We start from the raw sequence: 18,057 nt of genomic DNA, 5'->3' as shown, positions 1-18,057 counted from the left end.
TCTGACCAGCTGAGCTACATTTCACATTGTCTAACCATGATTTTGGTGGCTAAATATAAACATTTTCGATCAAACTCTATATGGATTGTGTAATATGATGTTACAGGAGTGTCATCTGAAGAATTCTGAGAAGGTTAGTGAAAAAATTAATATATTTTTGGCGATGTTGACGTTATCGCCCACTTTGGCTAGAATCAATGCTGGGCTGCTATGTGCTATGTGCTATGCTAATATAACGATTTATTGTGTTTTCGCTGTAAGACACTTAGAAAATCTGAAATATTGACTGTATTCACAGGATCTGTGTCTTTCGATTAGTGTATGCTGTGTATTTTTACGAAATGTTTGATGATTAGTAGTTAGGTAAACACGTTGCTCATTGTAATTATTCTAGTCCATTTGTGACGGTGGGTGCAATTGTAACCTATGCCATCTACCTGAAATATGCACTTTTTTCTAACAAAACCTATCCCATACCATAAATATGTTATCAGACTGTCATCTGATGAGTTTTTTTGTTGGTTAGGGGCTATAAATATCTTAGTTTAGCCGAATTGGTGATAGCTACTGGTGTTGGTGGACAAATAAAAGATGGTGGATTATGCTAATGTGTTTTTAGGTAATAGATGTACATCTTTACATATTGTGTCTTCCCTGTAAAACATTTTAAAAATCGGACATGTTGGCTGGATTCACAAGATCTGTGTCTTTCATTAGCTGTATTGGACTTTAATGTGTGAAAGTTAAATATTTAAAAAAAATATATTTTTTTAATTTCGCGGCACTGGTTTTTCAGTGGGGGGGGGGGGGGGGTGTGCCGCTAGCGGGGTGTGCCGCTAGCGGCACGCTCATCCTAGACAGGTTAAGAGGGTGTGAACGATGCTTAACGGGTGTTGACAAAAACGAGCTCTCTAGTAGGTGTACCAAAACATTCAAGGGCCATTTTCTCAAAAGTGGGGTTTATCAACTTTCAAAGCAGAATTACTTTCCCATTGTTCCTCAACTGCAGTGTATGATATACAGTACATTTTTTTTTTTAGCTCTGAGTCTCTACTTTTATCCAATGTAAAAAAACACAAATTTCAAATGTTGCTACATAGACCGAATCAAGGCATTTGGTCACATTTGTGCTTCAGTTGCACTTCTCCCCTCGAATAAGAATTCACTAACAGGCATCACCAGACAGTGCTCTGACTAATGTGTAGCTACTTTGTCTCTGCTGGCGATACACTGTGCCTAGACTGTACCACGGAATAGAGACAGACAGAAAGGGAAAAAAGGGAGCGAGAAGAGAGAGTGGGAGAGAGAGAGAGAGAGAAAGGGAAGAGATGAGATAGAGACAGAGAACAAGAAAGAGACAGACAGGGAGAGGGATAAAGAAAGAGAGAATGAGGCCTATGACTGCAGACTGTCTTCTACCATCATTTGTCTGCTTGGAGGAGAGAAAGGGGAGGGAGAAGGAAGGAGGGAGGGAGGGAGGGAGGAGCTCCACATCCTCCCTGTCCAAAGCTGTGAGTTCTAGCTCGCTCTGTCTGTCTGCCTCTAGGGTGATAGGGCCTAAAAATCATATCTTGATTTTTTATAAACTTATGGGCGATTCACGATATATATATCGATTTCTTTTGCAATGGCTTTCAAGTCTGTCTATGAAAATGCCCTTTTTGTTACAAATTTAACTAGAACCATGCATAGTGCACTAATTCACTAATAATGACTAACTTCTTATAGCAGAGGCATTAAGATATAGAAAATTAACACAGATCAACAATCTCTCAAGCACACGTGCTGTGTGATTAGCCAACTAATCTTTATATTTCAAGTTTAGCCAACTTGGGTCTATTTGCTAGCTAAAAATGTTCAACAGATGAATTGCTATGAACACACCCTTCTGTCTGTCTCCAACTGTTTGAAAAGCATGCTAGCCTGTCCACTTTGTTCATATGTTGAAAATCAAGTGGCCTACCTTATTTCTAGAACGAGTTGCCAATTCCTTATATACTTGTGTTTTATGCTTATTGCACATTTATTGCACAGCTAGTATAATAGACTTTGGCTAAAATGATGCTCTCTGAACCACTTTTCAGAGAGGAAGAAGATGTGATCTCTGAATTTTGTTGGCGTGAGAGGTGGGGGGGGGGGGGGGGGGGGGGGGTGCTTGGTGTGTGTAAACCATAGAGGGGGAGGCGAAGTGAGAGTGAATCTGTCCAAAATAAGCCCAATGCCTTTTTATGGGTTTATTTTGGACCTAAGCTTGTCGCTTGCCTTCTCACATTTGGGACAACAACTCTCGTTGTTAGGGCGGAGACCTGCATCTCTTCATTATATATAGATCTCTGATGTAAATGGGGAGGTGCACACAGCACAGAGGAGCAAAAGAGACGAGACCAAAAATACAACATGAGAACAAGTGGACATAAACACTCAAAAACGGAAAATAACAAAACCTTGATTCTTGCAATACAGGCATTAATTAATTTGATATACCACCACCCCCCCCCCCCCCCAATCACCTGGATGAAGTGTCCCGCCTGTTCTAGTCTACTTCCCACCCTCCCCTCCTCCACTCACCTCATTCTGCCTCTCTCCCTCTCCCCTTCCCTCCGCTCTCCTCTCTCCCCCCTCAACTCCCTCACAGACAGTCAGAGTGACACATGATCAGGATGTAACCTCGTTTGACTCGTTCACTTCGAGGAGCTCTGTTTTATCCTACAGGTCTGCCTCTTCCATTAGGGATGTCAAGAGGGAGAGGACTACACTTAAAAAGCCTCCAGGCAGAGAGAGAGAGAAGGGTTGCGTTCCAAATGGCCCCCTATTACCTACTACATAGCGCACTACTTTTGAACAGGGCCCATAGGGTTCTGGTCAGAAGTAGTGCACTATGTAGGGAACAGGGTGCCCTATGGAACGCAGCCAAGGGAGGATGTCCTCTCTCTATGTCCTCTATCATCAGATCGTCGATGTACCACACTTCAGTTATGACGTTCAAGCTCAACTCTAGTGTTGATACATGTACTGTGATAGCCACAGAACAGTCCAGCAGTGTATTGTAGTAGTAGGGCCTGCTTAACTGCACAGGCATGGGCTAACTCGAGCCCAGAGATTTTTCTGGCCAGGTCTCCACGGCTAGGCGTAGTGAACATTTGTGCTTGCATACTCTCTTAAAATACCTTTGCTTGAAAAACTAGAAAAAAGCGGCAATATTACTGTTTATCCCTCTGTTGAGACGCCATAGCGACAAGTACACTTCCTCAAAATAGTCAGAACGAACCTAAGATAAATCAAGAGATCTGTATTTAATGTTGATGTTTTTACAGAGGAAGTCTATGTCACGCAGACGTAACTGCGTGACTAAGATGTTCGGTGCAGTATTTCTCGAGTGAAATGTGCATGAAAACTAGTCGTCTGTCATTGAATGACAACACAGACACCTACTTTTGGCCAATCACTGACGAAGGGGTGTAAACTTTGGCTGCCGAACTTCGACAAGCCTCAAGAAAAAAATGTGTGTGCGCGAACAGCCGGAAAAAAACCCAGCTGAATGCTGCCGAACACCAAAACGTCAAAAAAGTGGTCTAATATATGCGCAAACTCTTTCGAATGGGAAGCATACGGTAAGTTTTACTGTAGAGGTGCTGGGTGCATGGAGTTGGATAGAGGGCAGACTTGCTACAAAGCTTGTTATAGCATGGCAGAGCCATTGAGGGCTTTCTCCATTTTAAATGGGTTAAAGGGGCACTATTCAGTTTAAACAAATCAAAGTGGGAACCCCGCCACTGTTTTGGTAAACAGCAGATTTCCCCTTGGAGGGATCATCGTAGCACAGATAAGGGAGTGTTCTCTCTTTTCCATCTCTATGGCTGGGTGTCTGAGCTGAGCCCCGACTTGTGTGGCCGAGTCCTATCCATCTCCTCCCGAAAAGGAACCAACAAAGACTTGCCCTCGCTCCAGTGCGTTCATGAGCCGCGATGTGTTTGTGCATGTGCTCTGAGCTGGAGACACAAAGGCTTCCCTCTTTTATAAGGATAGCAGACCAAGCACTGCAACTAGTCTCAGCTAATAAATTATTCATGGCCTCTTTTTAAAAGTGTCTCCAAGAGGCTAAACATTTTTTAGGGAATCTTCAGGAACACCCCTGTGTTTGGACCTAACAGTTAGAATAGCCTTGCAACATGTCAGACTTCGAGGCTCTTCTATGTGATTTCTGGAGAGACACCGCTCGTGAAGATTACCAGCTCAGAGCGAACTGAGCTGCCAGTCTGTCAACTGGATCATAGAGATATAGTATGAGGAGCCCGAACTGATCCTAGGTCTGATGCTAACTGTGTGTACGGGGTATCTCACCAAGGCTAGCGGTACCTCCCATACTGATCCTAGACCTGCTGCAAACTCCAGGGAAAGACAGAGGTGCTGATTCAGAGAGAGAACTCATATCACGTGGATCATATGGATCAGTTTTTAGAGTTGATGTACAGAGTATGATGTTGAACTTAAAACTCATTTTAAATTCAACAAACTCAGAATGGTCATGGGAACTGAACTAGAGGACTGCAACATAACCAACCCATGGGAGACCAGGAGAACATTCCGGTGGTCTGGAGAGGGGTCAGAAATCAAAGAGGCTCTGCTGTGATGTTTGGTCTCCCTGGGAGTGACCGATACACACAACCTGACATCGCTGCTGCTGCACAGCGCAGCTCGCCACTCAACAACACAGCCCACCGATGTCCGTCGTTTTGTTTTTTGTTCCCATTGTTGACATCACAGAGAACTATTTTTCCCGAGAGGCCCGCTGTGTAACCCGCAGACCACCGCAGCGCAAATGGCACCCTATTTCCTATTTAGCGAACTCTGGTTTAAAAGTAGTGCACTAAATAGGGAATAGGGTTCCATTAAGGATACAACCCCTGGATCTTATGGTCTAGCTGAGGTTCTCAGCTGCGTCTTTCCTCGTGTTTACGCGAAGTACGCCTTTGGAAAGTCTGGAATGCGTTCCTGACAAAGACTCTGTCAAAACCGTTAAGCCCCGGAGTGGGCCCTGTCAAACTCAATACCGTCATGACACTTAGTACATGCAGTGGCGAAGTACTGTTTTCTGACGCGGAACAATTCAAATATGTAAACACTGCTTTGAAACTAAACCCATGTAAATGTACTGAATACATAAGTGTAATCATAGACAAGGGCTGCAAAATTCTGGTAACTTTCACAAAATGTATGGAAAACCTGGGAATTTTGGGAAAGTTGCCGGAATGTTGTAACTTTCATAGACTATTCTGTACCTGGGAAGTAGCCGGTAATCTCCTGCGTACTCGTCATACTTGTAATGGACCACGTGTAGTTGGGAGTTGTAGTACTTGCAGGCCTGGAACAGAGGAGGAGAAAGAGGAAGAGGAGGGGAGAGAGGTTCTGTTAATGCCTGTGAATAACAGACAGTTGATTCTGTCTGTATACTGTACATGACTGTGTGTGTGTGTGTGTGTGTGTGTGTGTTATTTCATGTATTTATTTGACCTTTATTTTAACAGGGATTGAGACCATTGAGACCATGGTCTCTTTTGCAAGGGAGCCCTGCATCTTACAACTACACAACACATTACACATAGGAAATACACCGGAAAATAAAAAATACCAAGAGAATACAAAAAACAATAGAAAACACACACATGAAAAACAAATCGCATTCCTCAGCAAAAAGGTCCTCAATCAACAAAAATAGATTTGTGTGTGTGTGTTTGTGTGTGTGTGTGTGTGTGTCTTGGCATGGGCAGTTGATGCTTGATATCCCCTCTCGGTCACAACGTGGAACTTATACAGCTCTACAGTAGTCACACACACACATCTCTCTCCATTGAAATCAGTAGACCCAAGTTACAGTAATGGTAATGTACAGGCAATGCACAGCTTTGTTTTACACGAGTAGCAGGCCTCATACAACCCAACGTGACGCAAGCCAGGGCTGCAGAGTCTGCCTCCCTCTGCAGCATTAAGGGTGTGTCCCAAATGGCACCCTATTGCCTATTTAGTGCACTACTTTTGACCAGCGTCCGCAGGGGAAAGGGTGCCATCCGGGACACGGCCTTGGTGTTTATGTAGCTGATCCAGCGGTGACAGAGTCAACACAGGAAGTGAGGTGGTAGCTCTAAGCTCGTTTTTTGGTGCCTTGCAAAAATATATATTTTTTTGGAGGGAGGCAGGCTCTGCAGCCCTAGCTTGCTTCACACAGGTCGTCTTGGAGCCCCATAAGCTGAACGAGTTATAATATTGAATCCATGATTAGATGATTCAAACCATGGGAAGAATTGAATTAACATTCTGTCCCACGGGCTTGAGTTACAGACTTGCTTTCTCTCCCTCCCTCTCTTCTCTCGGTCTCTCACGTGCACACAAAACGCACATATGCGAGCTCAGCTGCGCACAAGCACTATCTCTCTCACGCGTAAACACACACACACACACACACGCTCGCTCACGCACTCTCTCTCTCTCTCTTTCTCTCTCCACTCCCTCTCCACTTAATTCAATTTCAAATCAATTTTCAATTTAAGGGCTTTAATGGGATGGGAAACATATGTTTACATTGCCAAAGCAAGTGAAATAGATAATAAACAAAAGTTAAATAAACAAAAAATTAACAGTAAACATTACACACGTTCCAAAAGAATAAAGACATTTCAAATGTCATATTATGTATATATACAGTGTTGTAATGATGTGCAAATAGTTAAAGTATGAAAGGGAAAATAAATCAACATAAATATAGGTTGTATTTACATTGGTGTTTGTTCTTCACTGGTTGCCCTTTTCTTGTGTCAACAGGTCACAAATCTTGCTGCTGTGATGGCACACTGTCGTATTTCACCCAGTACATATCAGAGTTTAGCAAAATTTGATTGTTTTCTAATTCTTTGTGGGTCTGTGTAATCGGAGGGAAATATGTGTCTCTAATATGGTCATACATTTGGCAGGAGGTTAGGAAGTGCAGCTCAGGTTCCACCTCATTTTGTGGACAGTGTGCACATAGCCTGTCTTCTCTTGAGAGACTGGTCTACCTTAGGCGGGCTTTCTCAATAGCAAGGCTATGTATATACATAGACAAATATTTCCTTAAGTTTGGGTCAGTCACAGTGGTCAGGTATTCTGCAACTATGTACTCTCTGTTTATGGCCAAATAGCATTCCAGTTCGCTCTGTTTTTTGGTAAATTCTTTCCAATGTGTCAAGTAATTATCTTTTCCCCCCCTAATGATTTGGTTGGGTCTAAATGTGTTGCTGTCCTGGGGCTCTGTGGGGTCTGTTTGTGAACAGAGCCCCAGAACCAGCTTGCTTAGAGGACTCTTCTCCAGGTTTCTCTCTCTGTAGGTGATGGCTTTGTTATGGAAGGTTTGGGAATTGCTTCCTTTTAAGTGGTTGTAGAATTTAACGGCTCTTTTCTGGATTTTGATAATTAGTGGGCATTGGCCTAATTCTGCTCTGCATGCATTATTTGGTGTTTTACGTTGTACACAGAGGATATATTTGCAGAATTCTGCATGCAGAGTTTCAATTTGGTGTTTGTCCCATTTTGTTTGTCCCAGTTGGTGAGCGGACCGCAGACTTCACAACCATAAAGGGGAATGGGTTCTATATCTAATTCAAGTATTTTTATGCCAGATCCTAATTGGTATGTCGAATTTTATGTTCCTTTTGATGGCATAGAAGACCCTTCTTGCCTTGTCTCTCAGATCGTTCGCAGCTTTGTGGAAGTTACCTGTGTCGTTTTTTGTGTGCTCTAGGACAAGGGTGTCTAGATGGAATTTGTATTTGTGGTCCTTGAATTGGACCTTTTTTACAACACCATTATTTTTGTCTTACTGAGATGTACTGTCAGGGCCCAGGTCTGACAGAATCTGTGCAGAAGATTTAGGTGCTGGGGACAGAAGCACCAGATCGTCAGCAAACAGTAGACATTTGACTTCCGATTCTAGTATGGTGAGGTCGGGTGCTGCGGACAGTTCTAGTGCCCTCCACTCTCTGTACTCTCAGCAGTATGTGTTCTCTGTGGTTCTGTGGATTCTCATCGTCTTTCCACCGGAGCAGTGGCTGTATTATTCTGTATCACTTCAACACAGCTCCACTGACAATCATTACATTTATTATTAAAGACGCTCAAAGCATATTTACTTCCCACAAGGCAATAACACATTTCTGCGAGCACATACTTAAAAAAGCCATTCTCTTTCGTCCAGCTCGCTCGCTCTCTCACACACACACCATCTTCTGTACGCTGTGACGGTGTGGTGTCTGGTGTGTTTCCGTGTGCAGTGATGCTGCTACAGTAGGATGTGAGTGAGACTACGGGTGGCTAATTTGATCACTTCCTCCTAGCCAGCATGTGCTGCAAGTCTTTCGCTTCAGCCTCGCCATCAAACATTACTTGTCGCCATAAGAGCATGAAAACAGGTGCACACGCAGTCTGTATTTGCGTCCCAAATGGCACCCGATTCCCTATAGTGCATTGCTATGGACCAGGGCCTATAGGGTACCACCCCAAACTATTGCACTATAAAGGGAATGGGGTGCCATTTGGGTCACAGTCGAGATCCACCTCTTCATAGTGACAATACAATAGGGGAAATGTACGCAACATTTTGTTCACGCTGGTCGTCATCATTTGCATTTGTGAAGTTCTCTCCCCGTCGCCGTCTCTCTCTCTCCCCCCTTCCTTCCCATCTCTCCCCCCCTCCCTATCCTTGTCTCTCTCTGTCTCTAACTCTGTCTCTCTCCCCCTCTCTCTCCCCTCCTTCTCTCTCCCTCCCCCTCATTCCTTCTCCCTCTCTCCCGCCCCTTTATTGGCACTCTCTGTTTAGGGCCAAATAGCATTCTAGTTTGCTCTGTTTTTTTGTTAATTAGTTCCAATGTGTCAAGTAATTATCTTTTTGTTTTCTCATGATTTGGTTGGGTCTAATTGTGTTGCTGTCCTGGGGCTATATGGGGTCTGTTTGTGTTTGTGAACAGAGCCCCAGTTCCAGCTTGCTAAGAGGACTCTTCTCCAGGTTCATCTCTCTTTAGGCTTTGTTACGGAAGGTTTGGGAATTGTTTCCTTTTAGAGTGGTAGAATTTAAAGGCTCATTTATGGATTTTGATAATTAGCGGGTTTCGGCTTAATTCTGCCCCCCCCTCTCTCTCTCTCTCGCCCTCTCTGGCCATTAGGCAGCCTCAGATGATTCAGCTGCATAGATGAGCTCATTGGAAGCATCAGTCAGCAGTCCAGTCAGCTCAGCCACACAGCTCCAACAACACAGCTGGGCTCCCCCCCCTCACCTTCCAGATGCTGTTGATTCCCACGGAGAGAAACATGATACAGCAGCAAGCTGCACAACTTTACTTCGCTTTACCTCTCGTTCAGAAGGGGAGCAGTAACGTCAAGACATGGGTACGGAATACATGTTCGGCACTTTCTCATATATGGGCCAAGGAGTGAGTGAGTGGGTGGGTCTCTCTCTCTCTCTCTCTCTCAATCATAGAGCTAGCTGGAAACCATCCCTCTCTCTCTCACACGCACGTGCGCACATACACACATGCTCGCAGGCACACAGAAACACACACCGCTCCTGGAGGAACAGAACACATCTGTGCTCCTGATGTCACTGCCTCATGGGCTCATGATGTTGACCTCTGTGTTGAGGATAAGTAAACTAACCACCACATTTAGTCCTGACCCTTACCCTGACCCTTACCCACACAACCACCACGCCTAGCTGCCAGCCTGAATGTGGAGTCAGCCCTGTTCAATAGCCCTCCACTGCACCCAAGCTCAGTCACACAACTAAGCATGGAGCTCTCCCACACACACACACACACACACACACACACACACACACACACACACACACACACACACACACACACTCACCTGTCTGACCAGCAGACACTCGGCCTGGAGCTCGGCCCCCTGGGGCACGGTGGACTGCAATGTCCGTCTCTCCAGATGCACTGTGGACACCTGGGAGACAGAGGGGGAGGAGACATTATTGGGGGTGAACCATCAAGGCGGGAGGGACAGTTTGATGTCAGGTAAAAGGTTGTCTCTTGTGAAAGACTGTCGGGGTGGAAGAGGGTGTGGACTTGACATCTCAGCCTTTTCCCCTAGAACCAAATTCACGAGCTGGCCAGAGGTTAAAGTTCACGCGATAGCTGGCTTTTTGGATCACTGAGATTAGGTAAAAGATGACACATGCAGAGTGGGATAGGATACATGTGCAGGTTTGAAGATGAAAATGCTTGAGGGGGACATATGAAATATAAGGATACAGTCTTTACCACTATGATGTACAGTCAGATCACTGAGCCCTATTCCAGTGCGTCAGCACTTGACGAATAACATCTGACCAAGAGCTTTGTTGCTGTTATAATTCATTCATAAATATTGAGGTCAAAAACAGCACATGGCTCAAATATATCATCCATACCGAACAGTAAAGATTTTTGGAGAAATACTGCTCTGACGGATGTGTCCCAAATGGCACCGTATTCCCTATGTAGTGCACTACTTGTGACCAGGGCCCAATAGACTCTAGTCCAAGTAGTGCACTATATAGGGGGATAGGGTGCCATTTGGGACGCAACACACAGAGAACAGCCAAGTCCGCTCCCTCTCTGATCAACGCTTGGTTCTGATTTACTGGGTCTGCAGTCAGCTGTTTAAAATGCAGCACACTCACAGGCAGGAAGGTGTTCCAAAACGTTATTAGGTTATGGAAGCGAATTAGGTTTGTCCATTAGCTAATGAATCGGAATTTCCATTAGGTTGAGCTATGGGAGAGACAGCAAATGAAATAGAGACTGTTTGGTTGCTGGCCCTGTGTGTGTGTGTGTGTGTGTGTGTGTGTGTGTGTGTGTGTGTGTGTGTGTGTGTGTGTGTGTCACGGTAGCAGAGTCAAACATTTAAAAATCAACTCAGGGATCGAGAGCCGAGACATTTCCTTAAAACCAATTACAACCAGTTGATGTGAAGTGGCGGTCTTAAGGAGTCACATTAGCGCACTAATTAAGTCACTAATGAGCAAACAGCCACAGTACATTGTGGGAGCAGAAGCACTGGGGGAATGAGGGGTTCAGAATGCAAGTGTGCGTGTGTCTGTCTGTCCTTCCGTCTTGTCGAAAAACATTGGAGCCAGACACACGCACATACAGTCATCCCACCCCCCCCCCCCCCCCCCCTCCCCAAACACGCTCGCACCCACCGTGAAGTCATTGTCGGGGAAGAGGAGCAGCTCTCTGAGGGGGTCTTCCTTCAGCTCATCTCCCAGGTCACAGATAACAGCCTCATAGTCCAGAGGGTCTATCAGCTTGGGTTTGTCCTGCTGGAACACACACACACAGACAGACATTTCACTTGACTAATCCCATAAGGAAGTGAAATAAACACTTGGGTACTACTTGGGGGAACACAGATGAGAAAGCGCATATGCAGGATTCAAATCCCGGTCCAAACACACACACACACACACACACACACACACACACACACACACACACACACACACAGAATTGCACAGTCAGTCATACATATGATGACTACTGTAACAGTCACACCATGGAATATCCAACATATTCAACTATTAGGTCACACAGAAAAGTATTCTACATCTAGGACTTATCCTGCTGTAACACACTGCGAGAAAGACAGACAGACACAGACAGACAGACAGACAGACAGACAGGCGCACAGTTAGCGACACCACGCTAACATTTTTCTTCTATACTGTTCTTACAATCCTGACTTATAAACCTCTCTGACCTGCGCTGATACCCAAAACACTCCACAACCACGTCATACACTGAGAAAAGTCAGCCAGTCAACAAGTGTTCTTCAAATCGAACGCGAGACAAACGGTGTAGCTGGGCAAATAGTCTAAACCCCAGGACATCTGTTTATCTTTCACTGGACGGGCATGAATCATTTTCTTTGCAAGGCATGGGGAGAAGAAAAGAAAAAAAACGAGCTAGAGCTACCACCTCACTTCCTGTGTTTAGACTGTCGCCATTGGATCAGCTACATAAACACCAAGGCCGTGTCCCGAACGGCTCCCCATTCCCTACGGACCCTGGCCAAGAGTAGTGCACTATATAGGGGAAGAGGGTGCAAATTGGAACGCGGACCCAGCCTAGAGGATGAAGTGGGTTACACGTCGTGTGCCAAACCAAACCAAAAACATGTCGAGGGAAACCGCTTTACCGGCAGATGGAGATCATATCACATTGGCAGTGATCACAACAGCTCAGAAAAACATATTTAAAATGGTATGTTCAACCTATTCCTTTTCGTCTCTGGTGCTGAAAAGTATTTCAATGGATTACATCAGAGATTCAAGCTCTGAAATGACCGTAGGCTGCTAGAGTACAAAGCCAGACGTTTACAATACGTTTTAGGTTAAGGGTTAGGCTGCACATCTGCACAGCAAATGGTCTCAACAATCCCATCCAGACGGAGCGTTTCACAGAAAGCGAAATGGGACTGCACATGATGAGACGAGGCTATTTCCGTCCTCAAAGGGAAAGCAGTATGTCTTACTCATCCCCGCTAACGCAAACTGCGGTCAGAGAACTGATGACCTGTGTTCTCTCTGTCGACACGCCCACTGCGGGAGGTTTTCTCCTGCGTTCCCGACCACAAGCCTCTGTTCAGTTAGACCAGGGGTTTATTCTTTAGTGCACATCGTAGCAAAACATTTTTTTTTTTTTTAAAAGGAAAAGTTCAGCTAGGTCCCACACCGTTTGCTTCAGTTTGGTTCCTAGTGAATACGCCCCTGACGCGTACGGGAAAGAGGTAGAACCAGGCAGTCAGTGAGGAATAAAAGCATGCCAAAGAATGTGACAGAAAAACGAGACTGAAAAACACCCAGAATCATAACAATCTTTGTTGTGAGGAAGGATCTTGTTGTGATTCCACTGTAAAAATAAAATAAAAAAATGTAAAAAAATTGTATTAACTGTACCCGACGGTAAGAGGGAATTACCACTCAGGACAATTGAATTTGTCAACCTCACAGAAGTATCTACCAAGACAATATATTTTGCCTGAGTGGCCTGCGGATAGTGCGGCGTACCCACCCCGGGACACACGTTTGGCCAACGCTACCAGTCGGCATGGGTTTCAAATCTGCCTCCCAATCTATCCTACCTTTGATGTCTCCTCTAGACCTCTTCACTGTCCAATCTCAATATAATAAATAAAACCAACAAAAATATATATCTAATGTCATATTCCTGAAGGTGGTCTTCAGCCGATATTTACAAATGAACATTTAAACAAATATGAACTTCCCTTTGTGTTTCCGGGTCAGTAGGGATCTTACCTTACAGACGGACTGGTGGGAGGGGCAGAGAAACACATGAACAACAGTCTTTCACACTCAGCATTCATTCACACTGTTGCCAAATCACTTGATCATCCTACTCAGCAGCACTGACTAAACTGTACAGTGGCTTGCGAAAGTATTCACCCACCTTGGCATTTTTCCTATTTTATTGCCTTACAACCTGGAATTAAAATGTATTTTTTTGGGGGGGTTTGTATCATTTGATTTACACAACACGCCTACCACTTTGAAGATGCAAAATATGTTTCTTGCGAAACAAACAAAAAATAAGACACAAAAACGGAAAACTTGAGCGTGAGTAACTATTTACCCCCCCAAAGTCAATAATACAGTTGAAGTCGGAAGTTTACATACACTTAGGTTGGAGTCGTTAAAACTAGTTTCTCAACCACTCCACACATTTCTTGTTAACAAACTATAGTTTTGGCAAGTCGGTTAGGACATCTACTTTGAGCATGACACAAGTCATTTTTTCCAACAATTGTTTACAGACAGATTATTTCCCTCATAATTCACTGCATCACAATTCCAGTGTGTCAGAAGTTTACCTACACTAAGTTGACTGTGTCTTTTAACAGCTTGGAAAATTCCAGAAAATGATGTGATGGCTTTAGAAGGTTCTGATAAATGATGTCAATTAGCCTGAGTCAACTGGAGGTGTACCTGTGGATGTATTTCAAGGCCTACCATCAAACTCAATGCGTCTTTGCTTGACATCATGGGAAAATCAAAAGTAATCAGCCAAGACCTCAGAAAAAAAATTATAGACATCCACAAGTCTGGTACAAAATTCACCAAACTTATTGTGGGAAGCTTGTGGAAGGCTACCCGAAACACTTGACCCAAGTTAAACAATTTAAAGGCAATGCCACCAAATACTAAATGAGTGTATGTAAACGTCTGACCCACTGGGAATGTGATGAAAGAAATAAAAGCTGAAATAAATAATTCTCTCTCTACTATTATTCTGACATTTCAAATTCTTAAAATAAAGTGGTGATCCTAACTAACTTAAGACATGGAATTTTTACTCGGATTAAATGTCAGGAATTGTTGGAAAAACTGAGTTTAAATGCATTTGGCTAAGGTGTATGTAAACTTCTGACTTCAACTGTATGTATAGCCACCTTTTGCAGCTATTACAGCTGCAAGTCTCTTGGGGTATGTCTCTATAAGCTTGGCACATCTAGCCACTGGGATTTTTGCCCATTCTTCAAGGCAAAACTGCTCCAGCTCCTTCAAGTTGGATGGGTTCCGCTGGTGTACAGCAATCTTTAAGTCATTCCACAGATTCTCAATTGGATTGAGGTCTGGGCTTTGACTTGGCCATTCAAAGACTTTTAAATGTTTCCCCTTAAACCACTCGAGTGTTGCTTTAGCAGTATGCTTAGGCTCATTGTCCTGCTGGAATGTGAGTCTCAAATCTCTGAAAGACAAACGGGTTTCCCTCAAGAATTTCCTTGTATTTAGCGCCATCCATCATTCCTTCAATTCTGACCAGTCCCTGCCGATGAAAAACATACCCACAGCATGATGCTGCCACCACCATGCTTCACTATGGGGATGGTGTTCTCGGAGTGATGAGAGGTGTTGGGTTTGCGCCAGACATAAAATTTTCCTTGATGGTCAAAAAGCTACATTTTTGTCCCCAACCCTGATCTGTACTTCTCCAGAACTTTGTCCCTGACCTGTATGGAGAGCTCCTTGGTCTTTATGGTGCCCCTTACAGACTCTGGGGCCTTTCAGAACAGGTGTATATATACTGAGATCATGTGACACTTAAATAAAGTCCACTTGTGTGCAATCTAACTAATTATGTGACTTCTGAAGGTAATTGGTTGCATTAGATCTTATTTGGGGCTTCATAGCAAAGGGGGTGAATACATATGCACGCACCACTTTTCCATTATTTACTTATTTATTTATTTTATGAACAAGTCATTTTTTTCATTTCACTTCACCAATTTGAACTATTTTGTGTATGTCCATTACATGAAATAATGCAACAAAATAGGAAAAACGCCAAGGGAGATGAATACTTTTGCAAGGCACTGTAAATGGCCACTCCACTGGATAGAAACTCCGATACACATAGGGAGCAATTCTATGTGTATCGGTTACAGATATCAACACACCGATCAGATAGTCAAATAGAGAGTCACTGGCTAACTAGTATTATGAAAAGGCTAGCAATGTCTAACTCCAACCTGAGCCATATTGGTTAACCTCATATTGACAGACAGATGCGGTGTAGAGTGAAGTTACCAATAGAGACTTGGGTCAGTTTTGCCTTTCACCCACTCATGTTTAAGGTTAGGAATTGGAAGCTGATTCTAGATCTTTACCTAGGTGAACTTCCCCCCCAGATCGACAAGTGCAACAGAGAGGAAAAGGAAGCCCAGGGCAATAAAAACACAAAGATACGGCACTGCACGAGAGAGACAGCATACATACGACGCTCATCCGGTTGAAATCGTTCCGCACACGCCTGCTCTTATCCCTGGCCTTCCTTCGGAACGTGATCTTACTCCTGAAACTCATCCTGATTCAAAACAGGAGACTACTGCACATGGATACCGATGGCAGGGACCCCACTGACACGGGTAGAGACGGGGACACGGACAGGACATGTGTTCCAGCAGGCAGAAGCAGAAGGTCCATTGAAGGGTGTCGGAGCGGGTGGTGCCCAAGGAGGAAGTAGATGCTTGATGTCACACGGTGACAGAGGAGGTGCAGCAAGGGGAAACTGAAGAAAAAAAAATCCAACCACCAAATCTGTCTCTCTTCCGTTTCTCTCTGAAGCCTCTCTCTATCTCTGTTCTTACTCTCACCACATTTTTGGGTTGGGTTCCCGATGGGGACGCCCATGTGAAAATGTATGCAAGCACTACTATAAGTCACTTTGGATAAAAACATCTGATAAATGGCATTCATTGAATCATCATTATTAGTATAGTGTATTAGATACAGTAGCCAATGTAACATTACAGGGCAATACTTAGTAGTGGAAGTACAGCTCCGTAAGACTGACACTACAGTACGTAGACACGTTGGTCTAGACTAGACTGACATCTCCCCGCTATGTCACACAAACTGAATTCTTACAAACTGCCATTCTGACACTCTCAGTTATGATCTCGTCTCCTTGGTTGCAATCAATGCCACACCCTCTCATTCGCTTTCTTTTCACAAACACGCACGCACACTCACAAGCAGGACCGATACGCGTGCCTCCGATGTGTGTAAAGGACACGCATTTACATGTGAGTTATTTAGCAGACGCTCTTATCCAGAGCGACTTACAGGAGTTAAGTGCCTTGCTCAAGGGCACATCGACATCATTTTCACCTAGTTAGCTCAGAGATTCAAACCAGCAGCCATTCGGTTTCTGGCCCAACGCTCTAAACCTCCAGGCTACCTGCCACCCAAATATACATACACTTTCTTCAGAAAGTACAAGATTTATTCCAACTGTTTTGTTGGACAGCCTGAATTAAAAATGGGTAAGTCTCGGTTGTTGATCATTGCTAGGCAACCATTTCCAAGTCTTGCCATAGATTTTCAAGCAGATTTAAGTCAAAACTGTAACTCAGCCACTCAGGACATTCACTGCCTTCTTGGCAAGCAACTCCAGCGTAGATTTGGCCTTTCCCCCGACTGAAAGGTGAATTCATCTCCCAGTGTCTTGTGGGAAGCAGACTGAATCAGGTTTTCCTCTTTGATTTAACCTGTGCTCAGCACCATTCCATTTTTTTTTAATGCTTAACGATTACAAGCATACCCATAACAAGATGCCACTACTGTGGTGGAAAATATGGAGAGTGGTACTCAGTAATGTGTTGTATTGGATTTGCCTCAAACGTAACACTTTGTATTCAGGACAAAAAGTGAATTACGTTGCCACATTTTTTGCAGTATTACTTTAGTGCCTTGTTGCAAAGAGGAAGCATGCCTTGTAATATTTTTATTCTATACAGGCTTCCTTCTTTTCACTCTGTTGTGTAGGTTACTATTGTGGAGTAACTACAATGTTGTTGATCCATCCTCAGTTTTATCCTATCCCAGCCATTAAACTCTAATTGTTTTAAAGTCACCATTGGCCCCTGAGCGGCTTCCTTCCTCTTCGGCAACTGAGTTAGGACGGACGCCTGTATCTTTGTAGTGACTGGGTATTGATACACCATCCAAAGTGTAATTAATAACTTCACCATGCTGAAAGGGATATTGAATGTCTGCTTTTTTTTTTTTTTTTTACCTCTCTACCAATAGGTGTCCTTCTTTGCTAGGCATTGGAAAACCTCACTGGTCTGTGTGGTTGAACGCGTTTGAAAGTGACGGGCATTACAGATCATTTTATGTGTGGGGTACAGAGATGAGGTAGTCATTCAAAAATGTTAAACACTATTATTGCACACAGAGTGAGTCTATGCAACTTATTATGTGACTTGTTGAGCAAATTTTTACTCCTGAACATATTTAGGTTTGCCTAAATACTTGAATACTTACTGACTCAAGACATTTCAGCTTTTCATTTGTTATTCCTTTGTAAAAGAAATCGAAAAACATAATTGCACTTTGACATTATAGGCTATTGTGTGTAGGCCACTGACAATAGATCTCAATGTTATTCATTTTAAATTCAGGCTGTAACACAACAGAATGTGGAAAAAGTCAAGGGGTGTGAATACTTTCTGAAG

General features: G+C 43.8%; 1 protein-coding gene across 7 annotated transcripts in view; it reads right to left on the bottom strand.

Moving 5' to 3' along the window:
• The window catches only part of dock10 (dedicator of cytokinesis 10), a 173,096-nt gene that overhangs the window by 90,653 nt on the left and 64,386 nt on the right, over positions 1 to 18,057 (bottom strand). For 5 of the 7 annotated variants that reach the window (XM_055896528.1, XM_055896526.1, XM_055896531.1 and 2 more), the window contains exons 2-4: positions 11,222 to 11,341; positions 9,892 to 9,981; positions 5,280 to 5,362 (exon numbers count right to left, since the gene is read on the bottom strand). In XM_055896528.1, coding sequence (XP_055752503.1) covers positions 5,280 to 5,362; positions 9,892 to 9,981; positions 11,222 to 11,341 — 293 coding nt within the window. Of the gene's footprint in view, positions 1 to 5,279; positions 5,363 to 9,891; positions 9,982 to 11,221; positions 11,342 to 15,814; positions 16,027 to 18,057 lie in introns of those variants that run through there. The other 2 variants (XM_055896530.1, XM_055896529.1) reach the window with 2 other exon arrangements.

This window comes from Salvelinus fontinalis, chromosome 33 (genome assembly GCF_029448725.1).
Source record: "Salvelinus fontinalis isolate EN_2023a chromosome 33, ASM2944872v1, whole genome shotgun sequence".
NCBI classification, from domain to species: Eukaryota; Metazoa; Chordata; class Actinopteri; order Salmoniformes; family Salmonidae; genus Salvelinus; species Salvelinus fontinalis.
The sequence above is the reverse complement of the archived record's forward strand: the minus strand, read 5'-3'. Positions and strand labels throughout refer to the sequence as shown.